Source organism: Talpa europaea (assembly GCF_964194135.1).
Source record: "Talpa europaea genome assembly, chromosome: 5".
NCBI classification, from domain to species: domain Eukaryota; kingdom Metazoa; phylum Chordata; class Mammalia; order Eulipotyphla; family Talpidae; genus Talpa; species Talpa europaea.
In genome coordinates, this window is record NC_140071.1 from 142864924 (window position 1) to 142888787 (window position 23864).

Genomic DNA, 23864 nt, shown 5'->3' on the forward strand with positions numbered 1-23864 from the left:
GCGTGGCTCCCCCCCAGCCTGCCGCACTGGCCCCCGCTGGGAGCTGTGACCGCGCCGGCGTCGCCGCCCCAGGTGAAGTTCACCCCGCCCTGGGATGGGCGGCGGCTCCCCTCCCAACAGCAGAGCAGGGGATGCGCCCCGTTTGTCTTCCCCCAGCCTGGTGTCTCACTCGGCACTGCCCCCCGGGGGCTGTCACCAGATCGCCGCGGCCCACCGGGCATGACCCAGGCCAGGGCACTCCCAGCCGCCCCCCAGCACCCCCACCCCAGACCTTGGTTTCCCGGCAGAGCCGTGGAGGAGGCCCCACCGCCCTCCAGTCCTGACGCAGAGCAGGCCGCCGCCCAGGCAGGATGACCAGGCACCCACTGCGCCCCTCTCTGTCTGTCGCCCCAGGAGAGCCATTCTGGCCCCTGCCAGGTAGCCCTGTACATGCGGCGGGGGAGCAGGGGGAGCTGCCTGCTCTGCAAAGCCCCCTGGGCCCCCTTTCTAGGGGTAGAGGGCTCCCCTCTGCCAGGTGTCCCGTTGTTAGGGGACCTGGCAGGTCCACACCCGAGTGTCAGCCCTCATCAGTAAGAGGGGTCAAGAGCCCCAAACCTGGGGAGCCAGTGGGGAGGGGCACTCCAGGGCAGCAGGACAGCGAGTGCCAGGTGGAGGTCGGGTCTGGTGGGAGCCGAGGCAGCGCCCTAGCCCTACACCCGGCAGGGCCACGGCGGGTGGGGCCCGGGAGCCCCTATCTGCTCCAGTGTGCAGGTGGCATCGCAGCCCTGGAGGTCAGGCCATGTGGCTGGGGCGGAGACACCCAGAGCTGATGCTGGGGGCAGGGGCGCCCGCCACTCCGGGCGTCTCCTGAGGCGACAGGTGGGTGCGCCCTGGTTGGCAGCCCCAAGATGCCGGTGAGTCCCGCGGGGCTGGAGCAGGGTAGGGTTGCAGCCCCCAGGGGACCCTTGGGCTCCCGGCCACCCTCCCGGAGCGGTTTTCAGGTCACAGGACTGGTTCAAGCGCCACAGCTCGGCCAGGGGCCACCCTGGAGAGCCGGAGTGCCCAACAGCCAGTGCGCAGCCCTGGGGGCCAAAGCTGGCAGCTGCTGCCAGGCCCTCAGCCGCCACCTCGCACTTGCTCATCCGAGCCGGGCGGGGCAGTGCCGCGTTCCTGAGCACTGGCCGGGCCAGCTGGGCCACGCCTGGCGCGGCACCTGCTCCCACCGTGGCCCCGGAGCGTGCGCGTCCAGCAGACGGCCCCTGCGCCACGTGCCCCTGCGGGCGGCGGCCACCGTAGGCCTGAGCACCTGTCTCCCGGGCCCGGCCCCCGCCCCTCAGGGTCTGTGTCCAAAGTCCCTTTTCTGGGGACAGTCCCGACAACCGGGCCCACCCCAGCGGCCTCGCTCGCTCCCCCGTCCCCTGCAGGCTGTCCACGCAGTGAGTCACACCGCGGCCCCGGCTCAGGACCCCGACGAGTGGAACCTGTAACACTGAGAAGACCCCAAGAGGGGGGAGCCAGCAACCCAAGCCCGCTCTCCTCCCTCTGCCAGCCTCTTGCTGGGGCTCCCCAATGGCCCAACACAACCCGAAGGCAGAGAAGCCTGGAGGAGTCTGGGGCAGTGTGCAAGGTGGGGAAAGAGGGGCACACCCTAGGAGCAAATGGGGACACGTGGCTCCAGGCAGGCGTGGCTCACTGCAAGGCAGCCCCAGCGCCCCGTCGATAGCCCACCCCTCCCACGGGGACGCGAGGGCGCGCAGGCAGGCCGGGCGCTGTGGGAGGCTGGGCCTTGCCCCAGTGGGAGCGTGGGGGGCCACCGGGCCAAGTGCGGGGGGCGACGCAGGGAGAATATTCCAGGCGCAGAGCAAAAGGCCCTGGTCAGCGGGGCCCCGGTCAGCCGGTGAACAGGAAGGTCAGGGGGGCAGAGCACAGCCGGGCGGCAGCGGGCTGGCTGCACGGACTCCGGGGGCATCAGGCAGGAGTGGGGGCAGGGAGAGGAGCTGGCCCTGGCCCGGAGAGGTGGTGCGACCTGGGCTGGCTGGGGCCGAGAAGCAGGGGCGCTCGGGGCCAGGCATGGAGAGGGCCGCAGGAGCCGCAGGAGCCAGAGCCGTGGGAGCGTCTGGACGCACTGCGTGGGGGCTGTCGTCCTGGCCCCCAGACCGGGCTGCAGCTGCCCAGGCACCTAACCCCCGCGTGGGACTGCTGCCCCCACACGCTGGCCTCTTCCGGGCAGCACGCCTCACCCCATCTGCCCCTGCTGAGACCCCGTGGGGAGCTTGGGCATACCCAGCCGCCCACAGCCCGGCCTGCAGCCACACAAGCCACCAAACCCAGGGCCTCTGCCGCGGTTCCTGTCGCCGGGTCGCCTCTGGGCATCTGGGGTCCCTTTCCACACCTGGTGCCCAGCCAGCTGAAGCGGGGGCTGGCTCCCTGAGATCAACATGGGGGTGGCCCCTGCCTGCACTCACCCTGGCATCCGGCCCCTCCCTCCTTGCACTCCCCAGAGCACAGCTGCCTCCTCCTAGGGAAGGTGGGGGCAGCACGGAACTGTCATCCAGCCTGAATGGGCATCCCTGGCTCAGGCTCTGCCCCGCCCCCCGGGATCTGGACGGGGCCTCCATGCCTGCCCGGGAGCCCCACCCTGGCGCCTGCACGAGTCCCCGTTGGCCTGAGAGCGCCCCCTCAGCGGGGCAGGCCCAGGCCCCCCAGGCTCGGCCGCTGTGGCCCCGGGACAGGGCTGAGGCAGGCAGCCAGGTGCTCAGGAAGCTCTTTATTGCACTGGGGGGGGGGGCACCCCGGGCTCAGGAGGGGCGCTTGGAGGGCCGAATCCTGTCACTGATCCAGTCTGCATAGTTGGCCACGCGGGTGTAGACGCCAGGCTTGTTGAGCCGCCCGCAGCCGTCGCCCCAGCTGATGATGCCGGTCAGGTAGGCCACCCCGTCCTTCTCGCAGGCCAGAGGCCCGCCCGAGTCCCCCTGTGTGGGGCCGCCGGTCAGAGCCAGCGCCCCAGAGACTCAGCCCAGGTGACTCACTTTCCCCAACTCCTCCATCAGGAAGCCGTGGGGTCCTGCCTCCACTCCCACCACACGCACCCCCGCACCGCAGGCCCCTGTCAGCACTGGCTACTCCCCGCATGGAACACCGCCGCCCCCCCCCCCCGCCCGGGCCATGTGCCCTCCTCTACGAGGCCGTGCTGATGCCCCAGCTTCGCCGTAACACGCGGCCGCCATCAAGCACTCTCCTGCCATTGCTGTCATGTGACCTGGGGGGGTGACCGGCCTGTCCCGGGCCTCGGTTTTGTAAGCTGGGGAGCCAAGCAGCTCCCCATCTTGGGGCTGATGCCACCCTGCCATGGCGGCCAGGACAGCAGCAAACGCAGGGCTGACTGGGGGTGCAGCCGCCGGGGGACTCGGCCTGGGAGTGCACCGACGGCCTGGGCGGGGCAGCTGGGGCCTGACCAGGCTTCGTGACTCTGCTTCTCCCGGGCCCCTGTCTCCCCATCCACATAAGGAGGGTCCTCTCTCCACACGAGTCATCTAGCTGGGGTAGGAGGGACCCCAAGAAGTCTTGGGCGCCCTGCGGCGTGGGGGGCTGGCCACCGAGGGGGAGGTCCCACCCCACACTGGGTCCCTGTGGCTCTGGGCTCCCGGGGCGCGTGGGCCGCTGACCCGTGTGCTCACCTGGCAGGCATCAGACTTGCAATCGAAGTAGCCGGCGCACAGCATGTTGGGGCTGATGTCGGCCCCGTAGACCTCGGGGCTGCTGCACTTGTGGTCGGCGACCAGAGGCACCAGCGCCTCCCGCAGGGAGCTGGAGTAGCCACCCCCGTCTACGCACACGGGATGCTCAGGGTGGGCCAGGGCCAAGCTGCCCTGCACCCGGCACCACACCCGGGCTGCCCACCCACTCACTCTCATCCTGGTGGCCCCAGCCGGCGATCTGGCACTTCTGCCCGGCGGGGAAGGAGCTGCCTGGCTCAGGCAGGCAGATGGGCTGGACAAACTGGGAGCGGACAGCACAGCGGTCCCCCTTTTTCTTCAGCCGGATCAGAACTGGTTAGGAGAGATCAGAGGTCAGCCTGGGGCCTGAGGGTCCAGAACGGATAGAGGGTAGCCACGGAGTTCCCTGGGAGCACAGCCCTGCGGGCAGACAGGCTGAGGGCCCAGGAGACCTGGAGTGGGCAGGGGGCCTGTCCAGGGCCCAGAGAGGCTGGCTGACCACCTCGTCCTCCTGCCAGGCCAAGGCTTCTCCAGGACGCCAGGCGCTCTTGCTGCCCTGTCCTGACCACCCCACCCCTCCCCGAGGCCTGAGGCCTGGTGCAGGCCTGCGGCTGCCCCCTGCCCCCAGCTCCGGCCCCCGCACAGGGTGCACGCCGGCCCGCGCCGCCTCACCCAGGTCGTGGTCGTTGGGGTTGAACACGGAGTACAGGGGGTAGGGGATGTACTTCTCGATGCTGAACGTCTGCGTCACGTCCGTCGTCTGGTTGAAGAAGTGCTGGCCCAGCACCACTGAGACGCTGTCCCTGGGGGGGCTGCGGGGAGAGGCTGGTGTGGCAGGACCTGGCCTGCCCCTGGGCCCTGAGGCCAGCGCCCCGCCCCGGCGCCCGGGGCTGCGCGGGAGGAGGCGGTCCTGCCAGCACCATCTCCCAGGCCGGCCGCCCTGCCTGATGTGCAAGGACGCCTGGACACAGGCCCTCACGCCCGCTGGACTTCGCCAGCCCGGACCCGGTTTCCCCATCTGCGCGGTCACCCGCGGGCGCACGGGCGCCCACCCGAGCCGGCCCGGGAGGGCCTGCCCCGCGCCAGCGGCGGGGTGGTCGGCGCGGCCTCTGAGCTCGCGCCCCTGGGCGGGCGGTGGTGGGCCGGGCCCCGCCGGCCGCCCGGAGCCCTGCCGGGCCGTGTCCCCCGCAGCCCCGGCTCGCGCGGTCTGGGCGGGGCCGCCCGGGACACGCCCCTGGGCGGGGCCAGGGACACGCCCCCGCCGCGCATGCGCGCCCTGCGCGCGCCCCGAGCCGCAGCCCCGCGCCCGCCCGGGCGGCTGCGCCCCGCGTCTCCCGCGGTAGGTGGGGGCGCGCGGGCGGCGAGGCTGCCGGGGGCGCGGGCGGCTCGGTGGGGGTGGAGACGGGCACGGCGGGGGCGGGGGCGGGGGGCGGGGGATCTAGGGGCGCGGGCGTGGTCGGGGGGTGTCCGGGCCTGGGGGCGCGGCGGGCGGGCGGGAGTCGGGCCTGGGGGCGCGGCGGGCGGGGGGTGTCCGGGCCTGGGGGCGCGCGGGCGGGCGGGGGGTCCGGGCCTGGGGGCGCGCGGGCGGGCGGGGGGTGTCCGGGCCTGGGGGCGCGGCGGGCGGGGGGTGTCCGGGCCTGGGGGCGCGGCGGGCGGGGGGTGTCCGGGCCTGGGGGCGCGCGGGCGGGTGGGGGGTCCGGGCCTGGGGGCGCGGCGGGCGGGGGGTGTCCGGGCCTGGGGGCGCGGCGGGCGGGGGGTGTCCGGGCCTGGGGGCGCGCGGGCGGGTGGGGGGTCCGGGCCTGGGGGCGCGGCGGGCGGGGGGTGTCCGGGCCTGGGGGCGCGCGGGCGGGTGGGGTGTCCGGGCCTGGGGGCGCGGCGGGCGGGGGGTGTCCGGGCCTGGGGGCGCGGCGGGCGGGGGGTGTCCGGGCCTGGGGGCGCGGGCGGGCGGGGGTGTCCGGGCCTGGGGGCGCGCGGGCGGGCGGGGGGTCCGGGCCTGGGGGCGCGCGGGCGGGTGGGGGGTCCGGGCCTGGGGGCGCGGCGGGCGGGGGGTGTCCGGGCCTGGGGGCGCGCGGGCGGGGGGTGTCCGGGCCTGGGGGCGCGGCGGGCGGGGGTGTCCGGGCCTGGGGGCGCGCGGGCGGCCTGACCTGCCGGAGAAGCAGTGCGCGGCGGACACCACCCAGCAGGTGTGCACCAGGCTCCCGGCGCAGAAGCCGCCCCCGACGTAGACGGCCGCCAGCCAGGGGTGCGAGCCGGGCAGCGCGGACGAGCCCCCGAGGATGCGCGGCCGCAGGAACGTCCTCTTCTTGTGCCGCCGGCCGCAGCTCGGGCGCCCCGCGGGGGGCGGCTGCGCGGGCTCGGGCAGGGCCAGCAGCACCCCGGGCGCCGGCTGCCGCCTGCCGAGGGACTCTGGGGGCAAAGGTCGCGGCTCACGCCCTCAGGCCGGGGCCCGCTGACCCCTGGCACCCCCCGGCCCAGGGCACTGGGAAGGGGCCCGGCCTGGGCGGACCCTGCCCTCCAGGGCGCCTGGTCTCGATGTCTCCTCCCGCGGCCTGGCACACCTGGTAGGTGTCAGGCACCCGGCGGTCCTGTGCAGAGCCAGCCAGGCCGGCCCTGGCACTGGGGCCCGGGGGTGCCTGGCCTCCTGGGGCGCCGCCAGGGCCTGACTCCTCAGTGCAGCGGCTCCTGCCCAGGTGATTCACCTGCCGGCGCCGCCCCGCCCCTGCGGGCTGCCTGGGAGGACCTGCTGACCCCAGGCCCCCCGCTAAGGCCTTGGCGCAGGCTTGGCCCCAGGGAGCCTCAGTTTCCCCCCCTCAGAGATGGGCCTGGGGCAGGGAGGACCCCCGGGGGCCCGGGGGAGGAAGCACGCCACCCCACCCCTGCGCACCGCAGGCCGGCAGGCGGCAGTACTCCCAGGACAGCGCGCTGTCCTTGACCACGTAGCACCAGGGCCTCGCGTCCTTGTCCGGGTTCCTGGAGGGCAGGTGGGCAGGGGCGTGGGGCCACCGACCGGGGCCACCGGCAGGGTGGGCCCGAGCCTGGTCCCCAGCCCTCCCCCGCCTCCTGCGGCCCGCACCCACTGAGGCCTCCAGTAGGGCTGAGCGGGGCCCCTGGGAGCCCGGGGCGGGTGGGGGTCACCGGCCAGGTTGGGCAGGTCTCCCCCGGACAGAGCCTGCCGCCTGGCAAGCGGCCTGGGTGGGCCAGTGGGTGCTGACCGGCAATAGGCGTGGGGGCCCAGGCCGAGCAGGGCCGCTGCGTCCACCGAGTCCACGTGCAGCTCCTGGTAGAGCAGGTCCGAGTCCCAGGCCAGGCAGCTGAGGCCCGAGGCGGAGGTGCTGGCCACGCCCCTGTAATCCGTGCCATTCCCCAGGAAGCAGTGCTGGGCGGGATCTGTGGGGGGCGCGCTCAGAGCCGGCCGCACCCCCTGCGCCCCACCCCCCCCACCCAGGCGGGCCACTCACCGATGTTGCAGAGCCGCCCGGCGCGGCCCTGGGGACAGGCGCACACGCTGGTCCCGGTGGCCACGACCAGGTGGCAGGTGCCGCCGTGCAGGCAGGGGCTGCTCAGGCACGCTGTGGGCGGCGCGCAGAAGCCAGGCCTGGGCTTGGGGCCGCCGGGCCTGGCCTGGCCCCCCGGGTGCGAGGCTGGGGCGGGCTCCCTCCCCCCGTACCTGTGTGGCGGGTGGCCTCGCACCGCACCTGGCCCCCCTCGCACGCGCACTGTTCCACGCGGCCCTGGTGCACACGCGCCCAACTGGCTCCCGCCTCCAGGTACTCATAGCGGGTCTCGTCGAAGCATTTTTCTGGGGGTGGCACAGTGAGCCCCGTCCCGCACACGGGCCCTCCCAGCACCCCCACGCAGTGCCCTCCCAGCACCCCGCCCCCAGGGCCTGGCTAGGCCGCCCCCCCTCACCGGTGCCGCAGTCGGGGCCAGTGAAGGCCAGGGGGCAGGTGCAGTGGTAGTAGGCAGCGTCCTGGGCACTGGAGCAGGAGCCCCCGTTGAGGCAGGGATTGGAGGCACAGGGATCCAGGGCAGCTACACAGGAGGGGGACATCTGAGAGCCCCCCATATTCCTGGGGGCCTCCCTCGGGCTGCCTTAAAACTGCCCCTTAGGGGCCTTGGGGGGGCTCGGACCTCTCCCGTCCTGCCTTCTAGCCTCTGGTCCCTGCTAAGTAGATCTCTGACTTGCCCCTGGCACCATGGAAGACCCCCACACGACCCCCCAAATCAGGCCAGCACAGTCTGGCGGGGTCCCCTGGGGTCCTTGAGTGAGCTGTTGGCGTGGGGCCGTGGGACCAGGCCTGGCCAGCAGGGGGCGCCCCGTCCCCAGCAACAGCGGCACAGCCTCCCCCGCCCCAGCCTGCATGCACCCCTCCTGCACCCCTCCTGCACCCCGGGCAGGACCCGCCCCGTCAGCTCTGGCCGCCCCATCCTCTCTTTGATGCTGAGGCCCCCCAGCTCGCCCCAGCACAGCCCTGCAGCCTGGGAACTCACGCGGGCCCTGGTGGGGTGTGGCGGGCTGCGCGCAGTAGCCCCAGGCCCGGTCGCGGTCGTAGTTGTGAGTGGTGGCGCACCTGGGGTGACACGGGCGTGACCCAGGGCCCCAGGCCGGAGCCGTCCTGCCCACGCGCCAGGGCACCTCTGACCGCCCCGTTTGCTCCTTCCCGGCTCCCGCGGCATGCCTGCTGGCCACCCCCACGCAGAGGGGGCTCCGGGGTGGCCCTGGGGGTGGGCGGTGGAGGAAGGGTCTGCCCCGCCCCCAGCGCCGACCACCCTGGACTCCGTCCGCCCCACCCACCATTTCCTGTGGGCGCTGCCCCCGGCGGTGCAGGAGTGGAGCATGCGGCCACCGTAGCGGAAGGGGAACCTGCAGGGCTGCCCGTTGTCCGTGAGCACTGCGGGGGGGGGGGGGGGGGGGGCGGAGTCAGGGGCTCGCTCGGGCACCTTCCTGGCCCCCTGTCTTACGCCCCAGTCCCCCACAGCGGCCCCCCCCAGCCTGCCCATCTGATGGGCATCTCCTCCAGGAAGCCCCCTGGACCCACCTGGGTCTCCAGGGCCATTGCGCCTCCCAGGAGCGGCCCTGGCTGGGGGGCTGGGTCCCACCACATCGGGTGCCTCTGACCCGGGAGCACTCAAAGCTGAGGTCGGGGTCCCCGTGGTCACGGTGGCATCCGGCTCTGGAGCTTCTGTCCGGTTCTAGGAGCCGAGAGGGCGGTGATGGCACTCGGGGGGGACGGTCTCCGGGCTAAGTCCCAAAGGGTGCACTGGGCGAGGCCCCAGGCCCTTGGGTCTTGGAGCAGGGTCCAGGGAGACCCCAGGCCTCGGCTGGGCCCTGTCCCCTGCCCCAGCCGCCAAGCCCAAGGGGTAAGTCAGGCTGGCTTGGAGGCTGGACTCCTGGAGGGCCGCCGTGGCACCCTCCGAGGCCCCTGCCCCCACCTCGAGTGCCGTGAGCACAGAGGCCGCGGGCAGTGACCCCACGCCCCCAGGTGAGTGCAAGATGGTGTCCCCAGCCCTTGCGAGCCCCCCTGCGCCATCTCTCTCCACAGTGGCCCTCGCCGCCCACACCCCTGCCCGGCCACCCCCACCGGCCTCCAGAGTGGGCACGCGCAGCCCACGGCCACTGTGGGAGGGTCAGTGCTCACCCCGCCGGCCTGGGGCTGGGCCCCTCGAAGTGGCAGCAGCAGCAGCAGCAGCAGCAGCAGCAGCAGGGACAGCCTGGATGTCAGGCAGGGGCTGGGGACCCAGGCCCGGCACCCCATGGCTCCCCCAGAGCAGGCGTGAGGGCAGCGGGAGCAGAGCGGCCAGGGCAGGTGGGGGTCAAGGCCTCCGGCAAATGATTAACCCGGCTGCCTCCCGTGTGGGCCCATGGCCCCTGCGGCCCGCTCCCCGCCTTGCCCAAGCGCCCCGCCGTCGCCTCCTCAGCTGCGCTGGTCCCGGCTCTGAGAGTCACTGCAGGACTCGGCTCAGAAACTTCCCACAGGACGTCTTCCCGGATGACTCCCAGGCCAGGGCCTGCCTGGCTTCGGCTGACCACTGCCTGACCACGCTGAGCTCTCAGAGGCCCAGACTGTCCCTGGAGGGCACCAGGTGCCGGGGGGCTGTGAGCGCCGCCCACTCTTCCAGGTCGGGCGAGGTGGGGACCCTCGTGGGAGCAGATCGGGGGTACGGAGCTGCCCACAAGCCTGCCCTGATTGGAGGTGCTCGGGAGTGTCCACTCCCTTTGCTGGACATTGCCAGGAAAACACCCCAACCCTGGGCCTCAGACCTGGGCCCCCGGCAGCCTGGACGAGCTGCCCTGCCCCGTCTCACACCCCTGCCCTGGTGGGCCAGGCCGTCTCTGGGGCTGCCAGGTCCCCGTGGAGCCCAAGGGGCACGCCCAAGTCCGCAAGCGCCTGGCCCTCCTCGTCTGGGAGCGGGGCGGGCCCCAACCCCGCGCACCACGGCACCCTTGGGGCTTGCTGCCTGGGCACGGGAGCCTGGCTCGAGGAGTGCCACGCAGGGCCCTTCTGTGCCCTTCCCGAGCTGCCCGGGGGGTGCCGGGCAGCCCCTGCCCACACAGGGGAGAAAGGTTGGCCCTCTGGGCTGACCTGGGGATACCACACACCCCAGCCACTCTCTGTGTTGGGGGGGGACAGACACTGCAGCTGCCCCAGCTGGGAGCACAGCGGGTGCCAAGCAGGTGGGCCGGGGCATGGCGGGTGCTGCGCCTCTCCCCACCCACCGCCTCCTGGCCCCGCCTAGAGCACTGCCTGCTGGGGCAGCCCTTGCCGCCTGCACTGACGGGCAGGCCTGGCAAGCCCCTCCAGCGCTGGGGGGAGGCCCCCACTGCTCCACGTGGGCCCCGCTGCCATCTCCGTCCACTCCAACCAAGCCACACGCGGCCCTGCCCGTGGGCCTGACCTCACACGCCTCTGCGCTGGGCTCCAGCCCCACCTGCCCCCCCTCCCTGCCCCCCGGGCCTCCGACGTGCTCCTTCCCCGGTCTCCACGCTCAGGTCTCGGCCCAGCTGGCCGTCCACAGATGACCCCGCCAGCCACCCCTCTGAGGGAGGCCAAGGGCAGGGAGGGGGCACAGTGGCCCAATGCCCCCAGCTGGGGTGCAGGCAGGAGACCTGGCAGGGAGCTGCAGCCCTAGTCCAGCCTCCAGTCACCAAGCCGGGGGGAGCGCCTGCGTTGACCCCGGGGACCCCGGGGCAGGCCGGACCCGGGCCTGGGCCTGGCGGCATGGCTGGCCCACCGACTGCGCCCCCTGGCACCACGGCTCCCGCGTCTGTCGCAGGGCCCCACGCGGGCAGGGCCTTCGAGCCCACCCCCAGCACGAAGCCAGTCCTTGGGGGCCGCAGAGAGCTTTATTGAGAACTGCGGGGCCAGGGGCAGCGCGGGCGGCGCGCTGTCCACACCTGCTTTCTTCTCGCGGGCGTGCTGGCGAGGCGGCCCCTCCAAGGGCCTGGGAGGCTCAGGCCGCCCCCCCGGGGTCACAGGCTGCCCGGTGTCCAGGCGGCAGGGCTGGGCGCGGGTTGGGCAGCGGGCAGCCTCAGACGAAGGTTGCGTGGTGCGGGCCGGCCTTGGGCTTGGCGGGCCCGCCCCCACCGGGGCTCGGGCTGGGGGGCTCTGACGTGGGGGGCCTGCTGGCCCATGCCCTCCAGGGTCCTGTCCACGCCCCCGGCCCTGGTGCGGAGCCCACAGCGCAGTCCACATCGATGATGGTGCTGACCGGGAGGCCTCTGCTGCCGCGGGCCCCGCCGCCTGCCACAGGAGAAGAGAGGGTCACTGTGTGCCCCGCCCTGACGCTGGAGCCCCGCAGCCATCCTGGGGGCCGCTGCCATCCCTGGCACCTCCACAGGTCGTGGAGAGCTTCCAGAAATGCACCCCAAGCCTTGCCCCCACCTCTGGTGGGCAGCTCTCCCCGCCACCCTGCCCCTAGCCGGGCTGCAAGGGGGTGTGGGGTGAGGGTGGCAGGAAGGATGCCCTGCGCCCCGCCCATCTGGTGGGGTTGATGGCAAAGGAGAAGGCTGGTACCCGCCCCCGGGCACTCCGAGGGACTCAGGGACTCAGGGTGGCCAGAGGAGAGCCCCCCTCCCCCCTATTTCCCCCCACTTGACACAGGGACACCTGCCCAGGCTCCCCAAGACCACCATGTCCTGACCGCCCCCCCCAAGGGCTAGCGGGGAGGCCCCTTAGGCCGAAGGCTATGCAGGCAGAGGCAGTGGAGGGCCATGCCCGGGGCTCCCCAGGCACTCTCAGGGGGTGCCCTGCCCCCACAGGCCTCACAGGTCAGGGTGGAGCAGGGGCCCAGGCCGCCCCAGCGGCCACATACTCTGCCCGCCCAGAAGCTCAGGCCCTCCTGGCCCCTCCCCCAGGTTCCGCACCCCCTGCTCCATCACAACCATCATGACCTGGGGCTGTGCCCCCCATGCTGCCATTTTGTGACCCCAGGAGCACCCCCCGTCTCGGCACCGCACCCCCTCCAGGCCTGGCCTGAAGGTGCCCCTGCTGTCCCCACTGTGAGCCGCCCCAGCCGGACCTGAGGTCCAGCCAGGACATGGTTCCACTTCACTGACTGCCCCTGCAGGGCCTGGCTGGTGGGGAGGACCCCCCTCCCATCTGAGAGTGGAACCCCCTGGGGCCTCCCGCGAGCGTCTGGGGCTGTGGGCAGAGGTGCGTCCCCCAGGGCACAGCCCACCCGCGGACAAGTCCAGGCGGCAGAGGAGTGGTCTCCGCCCAGGCGTCCACGGGGCGTGGGTGCCACGCCCGGCGCCGCCCCACCACCTTCAGACAGGCCGTGGCAATGGTGGTGGCCGCAGGCCGGTGGCAACGGTGGCGGCGGAGCCTTGGGAGAGGCTTCAGAAGACGGCGCCCCCTTGCCAGCGCCCAGAGCTCTGTGGAGCTGCAGGACCCGAAGCAGCTCCTCCCGGGCCATCCCTTAGTCACGCAGCAAACCTGCCGGGGCCACCCACTGGCGCCCGCGGGTGCTGCAGGGCCAGGAGCGGCTGGCAGGGCTGGGCTCCACCTCTGACTCCGGTGTGGGAAGGCGGGGCTCGCGGCCTGCTGCGGCTGTGAAGGAGGACGGGCCGGGCCCTTGGGCCCCGGGCAGCTGGGCTCGGGGTGGAGGCGCGCCGTGTCCTCCGGGCGGGGCCGCCTGGCCGGGGCCAGGGTGGTGTCGTGGAGGGCGGCCGCCGCCCAGCCCTTCCTGCAGCCGCTGACTTGCTCTCCCGGGTGCGCGGCCGCCGGGCCGTGACTCAGTGGCCGGGCCCAGGGTGCAGAGGCAGCGTCAGGCCCCAAGCCCAGGCCTGCGCGGAGCCACCTGGTGCAGGGCGTGCCGCCTGCGGGGCTGGGGCGGGGGCCAGTTCCCAAGGAGCCGGTGCTGCTCTGGGCCGCCGCTTGCTCCCGGCGCTCGCTCAGCCGCCATCCAGTCCCCCTGCTCCGGGCCGCGCCCGCCGCGCTACCGGGCACCCCCGCCCCGGGCCTGCGGCTCCCCACGGCCCTCTGGCAGGGCCTCCTGGAGCCCCCGCCGCAGCCAAGACCTCTCGGGCGCCCCTCACCTGGCCGGTGGGTCAGGGCTCTGGACAGGTCAGCACCTCCTCCCAGGCACGCCGCGGCTGGGGGTGCACCGGGGGGCCGGGCATGGGGCGCCGACCCCTCCACCACCTCCAGGCCCTCCCTCTGCCAGCTGCTTGTGCCATGCCTGGCCCTGCCCCAGGGGGACGCTCCGGTCTCCAGACCCTCCACTGCAGCTTCCACCCCAAGCTCTGAACTGCTCGGCCGGGTCCCGTGTGTCCTTCCAGACACGCCTCTTCCGCGAAGCCTCCCTGGCGGCGCCCGGTGTCCCCGCGGCAGAGACACACAGGTGTGGCTGAACTGGAACCTGGGGGGAGGGGGGGAGGGCCCTGTGGCCCGCCTTCAGCCCCCACCCTGCTGGGCGCCCCAGGCCTCCGCCAGCCGGGGTACCCCGCCCATCCCAGCCTCCACGGACCCTGTCTGAGTCCCCATCGTACCCCCAGAGGTCTGTGGCCCGGCACCGTGACTGGGGGACCCAATTAAAGTTCCTGGTTCAGCAAATACGTTCCGAGCACGTGAGAGGAGGGCCGGGCGGGGGGGAGCCCGGGAAGAGGCTGCAGGCCAGGGTCCCGGCGGCGGGCTGGGGGAGGGGCAGCTGAGGTCTAGGCCACGGCTTCGTCGCGTGACCCTTGCGTGGGGTGGATCACGGAGAGCCAGAGGCCGGGCTGAGCAGAGCAGGGCCAGGGGCCCCGCAGGCTGCCAGGTGGCAGCAGGGAATGCAGGCCAGGGGCGCTGGGCCCCACGGGACCGAAGGACAGCACCACGCAGGCCGGGGAGGAGGCACAGGGCCCGCCACGCCCGGGAAGGGCCTGCTGTCCCCGGCCTCCCCAGACCAAAGGGTCAGGCTTCTGCCGGAGGGAGTTCCCGGCACGGACAGGCCACCCTGGGCGGCCCTGGGAACAGGGAGCTGAGGGCTGCGGAGACGCGGACTCTCCTGGGGTGGGCAGCCCCCACGGCTGCGTCCAGGACGGTGGGCGCCCTCCCGTGAGACCGAGCTGTGTGGGCCTGGGCGGAGCACCCGGCTGCCGGGTCGGGTGGGCTCCTGGGACTGCAGCCCGCACCACCAAGGCGAGGGCGCGGCCTGCGTGGGCCTGGCCTGCGGCTCCCAGGGAAAAGCCCCAGGGGTGGAGAGCAGCGTCTCTGCCGCGAGGGACCCCAGGCCGGGCTGGCTTTGTGAGGACCCTCCCCCCACCCCCCCGCACCGGTGTGACCACGGCACAGAGGTGGGAGCCTGGCCCAGGACAGGACCGGGGTGCTCAGCCGGGGGCAGTGAGCCTGTGTCCAGGGAGAGGAAGGCCTCCCAAACCCCGCAAGTTCGCACCGAGGCTGGGCTCCACGCAGAGGCGGTCGTGAAGGCAGCGGAGCCTGGGGGCCGGCCCGGCACGGCGTGGGCATGTAGGGGCACAGGCCAGCCTGAGGCGGCCCCTTCTCTCTGGAGCCCAGGTTCCACGGGTCTCTCTGCTCTAGACGAGAGGTACCCTGAGGGCAGGACACGGGGCCTCTGCGCCCACGCAGGCGTCCGCTCCACTGTTCGGGGAGATACTGGATGCCCGGGGGGTGGGGCTCACGGGGCGGCCACCGGCTCGGCTGGGCTCTGGGGTGGACCGCCTGGCCGCTCACCTGTGCCATAAAGGGGAGGCCTGGCCCCACCCTACCTGTCTGTCCTCCCCAGCGGAGCGCCCAAAAAGTCTGCCCAGGGGCCGGCACAGTCCAAACACAGCGTGTGCAGGTCAACCCACGGACCTCCCTGCAACGAGGACTTTCCCTGGGTTAAAACACATCCAAGATGGAAATAAGTTTTCAAAAGAAAGGAAGAAAGTTTACGCCAGTGCACGGTGAGACGCAGAGTTTATTACCCCCGGAGGCACAGGCCCGGCGAGCCAGGGCGGGAGCTGCAGGGCCACACGCACGGCGGGGCCACCCCGGAGCCACCCACCACGCGTGCTGATGCCCGCAGAGCAGGGCTGCAGCTCCCGCAGCCCCAGCCCCCCGCAGATCGGCCCGCGTCCCAGGGCCGCCGGGCCCTCCTGGGACAGGGACAGCCATGACCAAGGGACGGTCCGGCCCTTGGTCGGATGGCGCCCTCCCCGCCCACCCAGGCCAGACCTCTGGGGGGCTCCTGCTGTCCCCAACACGGTCCTTGGGGCGCCCGCTCCATGCAGGGACCCTCGGCTCTGCCCCAGCCCCAATGGCTGCCAAGGCCACAGGCTGCCGCTCCAGGTCACACAGGGCCTCACGACGGAGGCTGCCTCTGTTCAGCCTCAAGACGAGCACGCGGAGGCGGCCTGGGGTACACGGGCACATCTGGGGGTGGAGCCGCTCCAGGGGGAGGCGGGAGCGAGCATGGGCATCCCCGCCCTGGTCAGCTGCCCCAGCCTGGCCTTGGGGGCGCCAGGCTTGGCCAGGTGGCTGCTCCCGACGGGCGCCCGGGGGCCGACACTGGGGGCGCAGAATGGCGAGGAGCCCGAGGCGAGCGGGGGGTCAAAACCCAGAGGTACCTGGTCTCGGAGGTCCAGCTGTGTCCTGCGGGGCTGGGGGAGGGGGCAGTAAGGTGCTGTTGGGGCTGCTGATGTCCCCCTCCCCCGTGAGCGTCAGGTCGGCCTCATGCCCCCCCTCCACGGTCTGGATGCCCCCGGCCGCTGCTTCCTGCTCGTGGGGGGTCGGGCTCAGGGGGACGCAGAAGGGAGGCTTCGGCCCGGGCGGGCTGGCCCCAGACGGGCTGTCGCTGGAGCTGGGGCTGGTGGCCGGGCTCTGCAGGCGGCAGAGGGGCGGGGCGGGGGCTGGGGCGCGGGCCGGCAGGCGCAGGAACTCCGGCAGCTCCAGGTCCTCCTTCCTCAGCAGCCCGCGCTGGTCGTCTGCTCGGCTGCTCTGGGCCCTGGAGATGAGCTCAAAAAACTCTGTGGACGGAAACCACAGGGACAGCGCACTGAGCTCACCCGCCGGGACGCCCGGCCCAGCATCCTGCCGCCCCGAGGCACAGCCGCGGTTGGCCGGGAGCCCTGAGACCCACGAGAGGGAGGGGGCCGCAGGCACCGGGCCTCTGCAACCCGGCATCCTGGCCGGGGTCCTGGGCAGCGGCGCCCACCCCGTGCTGCCCTGGGGCCGGCCGTGTGCCCGTCCCTTCGCTGACCTGTCCAGAACCCTCTTCTGCCCTGTGACTGCGTCCGCTGCTCGGGGCGGAGGCGCCTAAACGCAGCCGTGTCTAGTGCTCACCCGGCTCCAGCGTTAGGGCGGCCAGGTGCGGGGACACGCCCGTCTCCGTGGGACTCCGGGCCGGCCCCCCCCTCGGGTAGGAGCCCCGAGGCCGGCAGGGCAGGGGCGGGGGCCGCGTTGCTGCTGCTCTGAGCACAGCTCCGCCATGGGCGTCTGCGAGGGGGGCGGGGGCCGCTCCTCAGGGGGCCCTGGCCGTGGGGCGCGGCTGGCGGCTGGAAGCCGGGGCTCCAGGGACGGGCATGAGCGCCCGTGGCGTCGCGACGGCAGCCCCTGGACGCAGCGCGCCGAGCGCACGACGCGGACCCGGCACTCGCCACGGAGCGCGGGGTCGTGAAAGGAAACGTACCCTCCGCTTCGTCCAGGTTAATCTTCTGATACTTCTTCCCCGCAGCCTTCGCGGCGGAGCCCTCTCTCTCTGCCGGCCGCGGCTCCCTGGCGTGCTTTCCGCGTTCGCCTTTTATTTTAATAGAATTAGACTTGCCCAGCGCCCTCTCCTCTCCCTGCGGCGGAAGGAAAGCCACAGTCCACACGCGCCACCCCGCGCCGCTGCCCACCCTCGCGCCGGCCCGGCCCGCCCAGCGGCCAGTCCCGGCCGGGCCGGTGCGGAGGGCACGAGGGGGCCAGCCCGGGCGGCCACCCGGGCGGGCTAGCGGGCGCCGGAGCGAGCGCGGGGGGCGGGAGGGGCGGTGGGGCCGGGGCCGGGGCCGGGGATTACCGCAGCCGCGTGGGCTCTGGCGCCGGCTCCGGGCGCCGCGCTCTGCTTGCTGGCCGCGCTCTTCTGTTTCTCTGCGGGTGCGGACAGGAGATGAGCCTCGTGGCCCCCGGGGCCGCGCCACCACCCACCGGTCCGTGTGGTCGAGAGCTGCGTCTCCAGGGCCACGGCCCCTGCCCAGCGCCGCCCGGGCGGTCGAGGACGCGGCCCACGGAGGCCGCCGAGGAGCACGCCGCCTCGGGATGTGGGGGGCGCAGGCCCACTCCGCGCCTGGCGGACGCTCCAGAAAGCAGCAGCTTGCACACCTGGCTCGGGACAACAGCCCGCTCCCTCAGCTGCCCAAGGCCACCTGGCCCGCACAGGAGACCCGGCCTCCACCCCGCCCACCCCGGGGACCCTGGGGGGGGCACCCGCCACCCCAGGCACAAGGCCCAGGGAAAAGCTTTCTCCAGAACCCACATGCCCGGGGCCTCTGCTGTCCTGGGCCCGCAGGGCAGAGGAGAAACTTCTCCACCTCCTCGCTGGGCTGAGCCCAAAAAAGGACAGTGCAGTCCTGGGAAGCCACCTTCGCACCTGGAGCACTGGCAGGCGGGTTCCAGAAAGCCCCTTCCGGAAGACACCCTGGCTAATGCCCTGCCAGGAAGGGGCTGAGTTGGGGACTCTGGGCAGGGCTGCGGCCACGGCAGGATGGGGAGTGGCCTCTGCACCCGGGACGCCGGCATCACCACCACCAAGCCTGTCACTTGGCCCCCACTGGGCGCCAGCTGACCACAGCCAGGGCAGGGGCTCGGGCCCCGGAGCAGAGCCCTCTGTCCAGACTCGGCACTTGAGCGCCCGGGGCAGTGGCCCGGCACTCCCGCCACAGCGGAGGGGCAGCCCAGGGAGACCCCGCAACATCAGATGACCAGACGCCCGGGGGGTGTGCTCTGCTGCGGCAGCGGTCACCAGGCCCAAGACCCTAAGAGGCCGCCGGTGGGATGGGTGGTGTCCCAGGCTTTCAGGAGCAGGGCGGAAGGGCCAGTGGCCAGAAAAGGCCTCACCCACCTTTTCCTCGGGAGGGGTCTCTCTCCTCCAGGATGACCCGCTGTCCATCCAGACTCGCTATGGGGGCGCCAAGGTCCAGGGGCTCCTTCTCGCCACTCTGGAGGCACAGGTGGTGCTGAGAGGGTCCCCAGGCCAGAACACCCAGGACGGCTGCTGCACCCTGGCAGACGGGCACCCAGGCAGGGGCACCACTGCAGGCATCCTGGCGTGCATGGCCCCCAACAGCCAGGGGCCAGGCTACTCTCCCTGGGAAGGGCCAGGGCCGTGGCTGAGGCTGGGAGGTCAGGAGGCCACAGCAGCTCCACTGCCATTGGCACACACACCCCACACCAGAGAGACCCGGAGGATCACGGGCCAGTGCCTGCCCTGGAGCCTGAGGCCAGGCCGCACTACGCTGGCCCGAGAGCTGGCCCGAGAGCTGGCCCTCCTGAGCCGGGCGGAGACCTCAGGGTCCCCCTCAGGGCACTCACCATGGCCCCCTCCTTCACATGAAGCCCCTGAACACCATGGCGGCCAAGTCTAGGGCAATCACAGTCCTGAGGACCCCGGAATCACATGCGCTGCAGCGTCCTCTCACGGCCAGCTCGTGGCCAGCCCAGCCCCACCGCCAGCATCAGCGCCTGTTCCGGGCGAACTGCCTGAGACCCCACAGCCCTGCTGGAAATGCCAGGTGGCTCCACGCCCAGAGCCGGGGAGGGACATCTGGGCAGCGCCGGGTCAGGCCTCCGCGGGCCAGACCCCAAGCGGGTGCAGGGCTGCCCGAGGCTGCAGGTGCTGGGCACGTCTCGGGCTTTAGCTTGTTCTCGCTCTGGGCCCCCTGACCCCAGCTAGACCGCCTCCAGGAGACCGGCGTCCACAGGTGAGGAGCAGACGGCAGGGGCGACACCCCTGCCGCCTGCCTGCGCGGAGGCCGCTGGAAGGGCCAACCTGCGCCGGGCGCGGGCACTCACCAGCCGGGCCACCAGCTCGCTCAGGTGCAGGCCGTACTTGGCCACCACGGGCCGCAGCACCTCCGTGACAGGCTTGGTGGGCTTGGCCTTGAGCCCCACTGACCGGTTAATCGGGACGAGGTCCAGCCTGTGTGGGGCAGCAGGACAGAGCAGGTTTTGCTGGGCCGTGCGCCCTGAACGGAGGGCGGGCCAGGCCTGGGCGGGAGGAGGCACCCAGGGCCTCTCCAGGGTTTCCGGGAGCCCACCCCAGGGCGGTCGTCCCCCATGTGGCCAGAGCTCCGCTGGCCCGAGCACCTGGGCTGCTGCCCTCCGCCCCTTGGAGTCTGGGTGTTGCCTGTGGCCGCCCCCACGTCCCTGTGGCAGGCTGTGGACGCTGAGCTGGCACAGACTCTGGGTCTGCGAGGCACTGGGTGGGGTATGGCCAGCAGGGCAGACAGCGGGGGGCCCTGGACAGCTGAGGACAGGGACTTTCCTCTCACCGGAATAAAGTCCGCTTCTCCAGACGCAGGTCCCGAGACTCCAGGACGCTGCTGTCCTGGTGCAGCACCAGCGGCTGTGGGGCAGGAGACACAGCCTCTCAGGGCTGCAGGCTGGCCCGCGCCTCGCGCCCCGTGTGCCGTGCAGCTGCGCGCCAGGGAGAGTGTCTGGGGCCACCCAGGCACCACTAACACCAGCGCCCAGAGCCGGCAGCTCTTACAGGGGGCACAGCCCAGCGGGCCAGGGCCTCAGGGGGAGCGGGCTCAGCCCACAGGTCAGTGAGTGTGTCAGCAGGTCAGTACCTTGTCGCCGCCCACCAGGAAAAGGTCCACGGCGGCCCCGTTGATGCCGTGCCGCTCGCAGAGCCCGGCCAGCACCTCCTTGACCGACAGCCCGGGCCTCAGCAGCACCGCACAGGACGAGCCGTCGGGGAGCTGCACGCGGCAGTGCTGGCCCGCCTTGTCCCTCTCGGGCGCCGGGGTCCTGCCGGCCTCGGGCTGGGAGCAGGAGACAGGGCGGGCGGGCGTCATAGGGACGCCGGGAGGCCGGCAGCATGTCGGCCCCAGAGACACAACGGGGCCAGGCCCAGGGGCACAGGCCGGCTGGGCAGTGGGCCGGGCAGGCGTGCAGGGGCTCCCGCTCGAGCACGGGCGTCACGTGTCCCGCGGGGCTGGGCCAGGCCAACTCTCTGCCGCCCTCCGGCGGGGGCGTGACCCCGTCAGCTCAAGTCCAGCGCCCAGGAAATGGCTGCTTTTCGGGGAGAGCTCATGGGCAGAGCTCTGGTCTGAGCGGGTGTCGCCCCACCTCCCAAGGCATGAGCGGCCTGGGCTGTGGCCTTGTGGTCACCACCTCCTCCCGGTGTCCCACCCCCTCCTCCCCAGCGGTATCTGCGAAAGGTCGGCGGGTGGCGGCGGCCCCCACCCCCGTGATGCACTGTGACACGCTTCGCCCACGCCCTGGGTTCGGGGGGCTGCAGGGCTGACGGGATCCCTGCTGCATCCTGTCCTCGAGCACCACGGAAAAGGACCCACACTCCACTTTAGCTGCTGCCCGACCACTCCGAGCAGCCAGGGCGCTGGCCATGGTGCCAGGCAAAGGCCCCGCGGGCGCGGGTGGTGGGCAGGCACGCCCCCCCCCAAGGGAACGGGCCAGGGCAGCGGAGGCGGGGCGGAGCCCGGGGTCTGTGCTGAGGGAGGGTCAGGCGCGGGACAGAGGCGGGCGCCTGCAGGAGCGCAGGAAGAGGCTCACGGGGGAGAACACGCCGACGCCAGAAATAGACGCCGAAGTATTTTGGGGCCCCGAGCATGGGGCAGCTCTTCTGGACCGGCCTCAAGCATCGGGGCCATGGGCACGGGCACCTCGCAGGGGCGGGCGGGGCAGCGGGCACTCACCAGGTCCAGGCTCCCCGCAGAGGACACGGAGCCCTGTGACCCCCTGCGGCCGAGGCCTCCGCTGGCGTGGGGGGTGTCTGCAGGGAGACGCGGAAAATCAGAGCGTGCGACTTCACTGTCCGCACAGAGGCCCCGGCCGGATAGGCCCCAGACCGGAGCGGACCCCCGACGTGCCCGCCGGCCCCGCGCTCCACCCTTGGTGGAGTCTGGACATTTCAGCTCAGCTGCGGGCACCCCAGTGGCTGCGTCGTGCTGCCAGTGGCTGCCCCACGTCTCCCACAAAGCTCCAAGGAGGCCGCCAACCGCACCCCTGTTGTCACCAGGGGCCGTGGCAGCCACTGGCTCCTCTGGACCTCCAGGAGGGCTCGAGACACAGCCCAGCCCAGCCCCAACCGGGCAGGGGCCGGTCCTGGAATCAGGATTCACAGGCCCCACGGGAGTGGGCGGTGCCCGGCCCTGGGTGCTGGGGGGACAGGTGGCGTGAGGTACACTCTCACCCATCTCCCTCTGACCACGGGCTTCTGCGCCTAGGGCCTCCCCCTCAGCTTCGCCTTTCTCCCCAGCCCCTGGCGCCCTGGACGTGAGGGCGCCTGCTCCGGGAACCCCCGCCACTCTGGGTGCCCCCGCCCCACCTCAGCCCCGTGTTCAAGTCACGTCTTGGAACATGACTCCCCTACTTACACAACGCCCTGGCCCCCCACCAGCCCTGCTGCCCCCCGCCTCTCTCGGCTTCTGGGCCGGCAAAAGGCCAGCACCCCAGGCCTCCCCAGGGTGCGGGCCAGCGGACCCTCAGCGTCCTCCCAGAAACGCAGGCGGAGGAGAGAGCCCACGGGCATCGCCTGGAAGGGCCCCTTCAGATCCGGCCACAGAAAGGACGGCCAAGATGCACCCGCGTGCAGAGGGCCGTGGGCCGACGGCTCCGCCTCCACCCGGCGCCCGGCTCTGCCGAGACCCTGCCTGCCGCGACCCCGCCTGCCGCCCGCCCGCGGAGCTGCCCGCACCCACCCTTGGCCTGGTCGCCGAGGCCCCTCTTCTTCTGGGAGCGGCCGGTGCTCCGGGTCCTGGACCAGGAGAAAAACGCCCCCTTGCGCCTCCTCTCGCTGTCCTCGTCGCCCGGGTCTTCATTCAGGGAGCGACCGGACCGTGACTTCCCACTTAGCTGCTGCCAGACAGAGAGTGTGGGCTGGACACACCGGCCCCGGGTCCGCAGGCCGCCCCCGCCCTGGTGTCCCGTGGGCCCCGCCGCACCTTCTTGGGTGTGGACACGTTGGAGTGGTCGGAGCCGACGCTGTGCTTGGAGGCCGGGCTGCCGGGCACCTGCCGGGCGTCGGGGAGCGGCCGGCCCTCCACCTCCGCCAAGATGCACTCCTGGTACAGCGGGGACTTCAGGAAGCGGGTGTAGCTGTCAAACTTCATCAGGTTGAAGATCTGCCGGCAACGTGGCAGGTCAGGGCCAGGGCCAGGCGGCGGGAGCAGCAGGACACTCGGCCCAGAGTCTGGTGGGGCCGACACCAAGGCCGGCAGCTGGTCTGGAGGGTCTCAGTTAAATCAGACAAAACCAAAAGCAACTGGACACCCACAGGAAGTGAGACCAGCCCTGGGAACGGCTTCCCGGACTTCACAGCGACCGTGCAAGTCCACGGAGGCCACAGCCAAGCCCACGCGCGGGCTGAATGGTGGGGGGCGCGGGCGCGCGCTGTGTGCAGCCCCGGTCGCTGCCGGCTGAGGCCCAGGCTGCGCTACCCGCCCTGGCTCCGCGCTGGCCGGTGGGGGCTCCCTGCGGGCTGCAGCCTCTGAACGCGAGCCCACCCGGCCCGGCGGGAAACCAAGGCAGGCACCTGCAGCTGCTGCTCCTTGAACATGTCGGGGTGCGGGGCGTTGAGGGTGTCGTCGGCCAGCTGGGCCTGGCTGTCGATGTTGACAGGGGTGGTGGCCTTGCTGCACAGGAACCTGCTGAAGATCTCCCGGGCCCTGTGGGCGAGCTGCAGGGGCCGGGCTGAGCCGCGTGGTCCAAGCCCGGGAAGCGGCTCCGCGGGGGTGAGGGCCAGGCCGGGGCAGACTGGGAGGGGGGCCCCACCCGGCAGCCCCCCGGGCCCGGCCTCCAGGCCCCACCCCACCCGAGCCCCACCCGAGGCCCGGCTGCGCCCCCCGTGGCCGCGCCCCCGTGGCCGCCCCCGCCGTGGCTGCCCCCAGTGGCCGTGCCTCCCGTGGCCGCGCCCCCCGTGACTCCCCCGTGGCCCCCCGTGGACGCCCCCCGTGGCCGCGCCCCGCCCTGCGCCGTCCCAGCTGCGCCGGGCTGACTGTCACGCGCGAGCCGCGCGCCGCGTGGAAACACTCCCGCCTCACCTCCCGCTGGTCGTGCGCGGGCGCGCGGCGGAAGCGCTCGCAGGCCTGCCAGAAGAGGATGTTCTCCTCGCTGAACTCCTTCCGCAGAAAGTCCTGGGGAGGCCCGGCCGTCACGCGCGCCCGGCCCCCCGCGCCCCGGCCCGCCCCCGCCCGCCCCCGCCCGGCCCGCGGGCCCTCCGGGCACTCACCGAGAAGTAGCGGACGCCCAGCGGGTCCTGCAGCAGCCGCTCGAAGGACACGGCCCAGCTGGCCACCCTCCGCTCACGCAGGCGCCGGCAGCTCTGCACGCTGGGCAGGCTGGCGTTGCTGCTCAGGCTGTGGCTGCTCGCGCAGTCCTTCAGGTCGGCGCCGCTCAGCTCTGCGGGACAGCAAGCCTGCGTGGGGCGCCCGGCCTGCCAGCCCCGAGCGGCCGCCGCGTCCACCGCGGCCCTTGAGGCCCGCAGAGGGCCCAGGGAGGGACGCTGGCCACCCCACGGCCAGCC

The 23864-nt window shown here is 73.1% G+C and overlaps 2 protein-coding genes across 2 annotated transcripts in view; both read right to left on the reverse strand.

Moving 5' to 3' along the window:
* Positions 1-2747: 2747 nt before the first annotated feature.
* HGFAC (HGF activator) lies at positions 2748-8534 on the reverse strand (the record flags this gene model as incomplete). Its single annotated transcript, XM_084232905.1, is given in 12 exon segments — positions 2748-2951; positions 3657-3805; positions 3888-4028; positions 4368-4507; positions 5840-6088; positions 6570-6665; positions 6908-7082; positions 7154-7277; positions 7280-7494; positions 7605-7727; positions 8187-8266; positions 8491-8534. Coding segments are annotated over 12 exon segments (1710 nt in total). The 3' UTR covers positions 2748-2777.
* Positions 8535-11183: 2649 nt separating this feature from the next.
* Positions 11184-23864, reverse strand: part of RGS12 (regulator of G protein signaling 12) — a gene marked incomplete at its 5' end in the record, with an annotated part of 40105 nt that continues 27424 nt past the window's right edge. The window contains 15 exons of the mRNA XM_084233039.1: positions 11184-11437; positions 15748-16146; positions 16809-16962; positions 17178-17248; positions 17306-17479; positions 18219-18315; positions 19169-19295; positions 19648-19721; positions 19948-20142; positions 21037-21113; positions 22042-22195; positions 22285-22464; positions 22875-23018; positions 23383-23475; positions 23571-23740. Of these exons, the coding sequence (XP_084089165.1) occupies positions 11226-11437; positions 15748-16146; positions 16809-16962; positions 17178-17248; positions 17306-17479; positions 18219-18315; positions 19169-19295; positions 19648-19721; positions 19948-20142; positions 21037-21113; positions 22042-22195; positions 22285-22464; positions 22875-23018; positions 23383-23475; positions 23571-23740 (2321 nt within the window). The 3' untranslated portion in view covers positions 11184-11225. The remainder of the gene's footprint in view (positions 11438-15747; positions 16147-16808; positions 16963-17177; positions 17249-17305; positions 17480-18218; positions 18316-19168; positions 19296-19647; positions 19722-19947; positions 20143-21036; positions 21114-22041; positions 22196-22284; positions 22465-22874; positions 23019-23382; positions 23476-23570; positions 23741-23864) is intronic.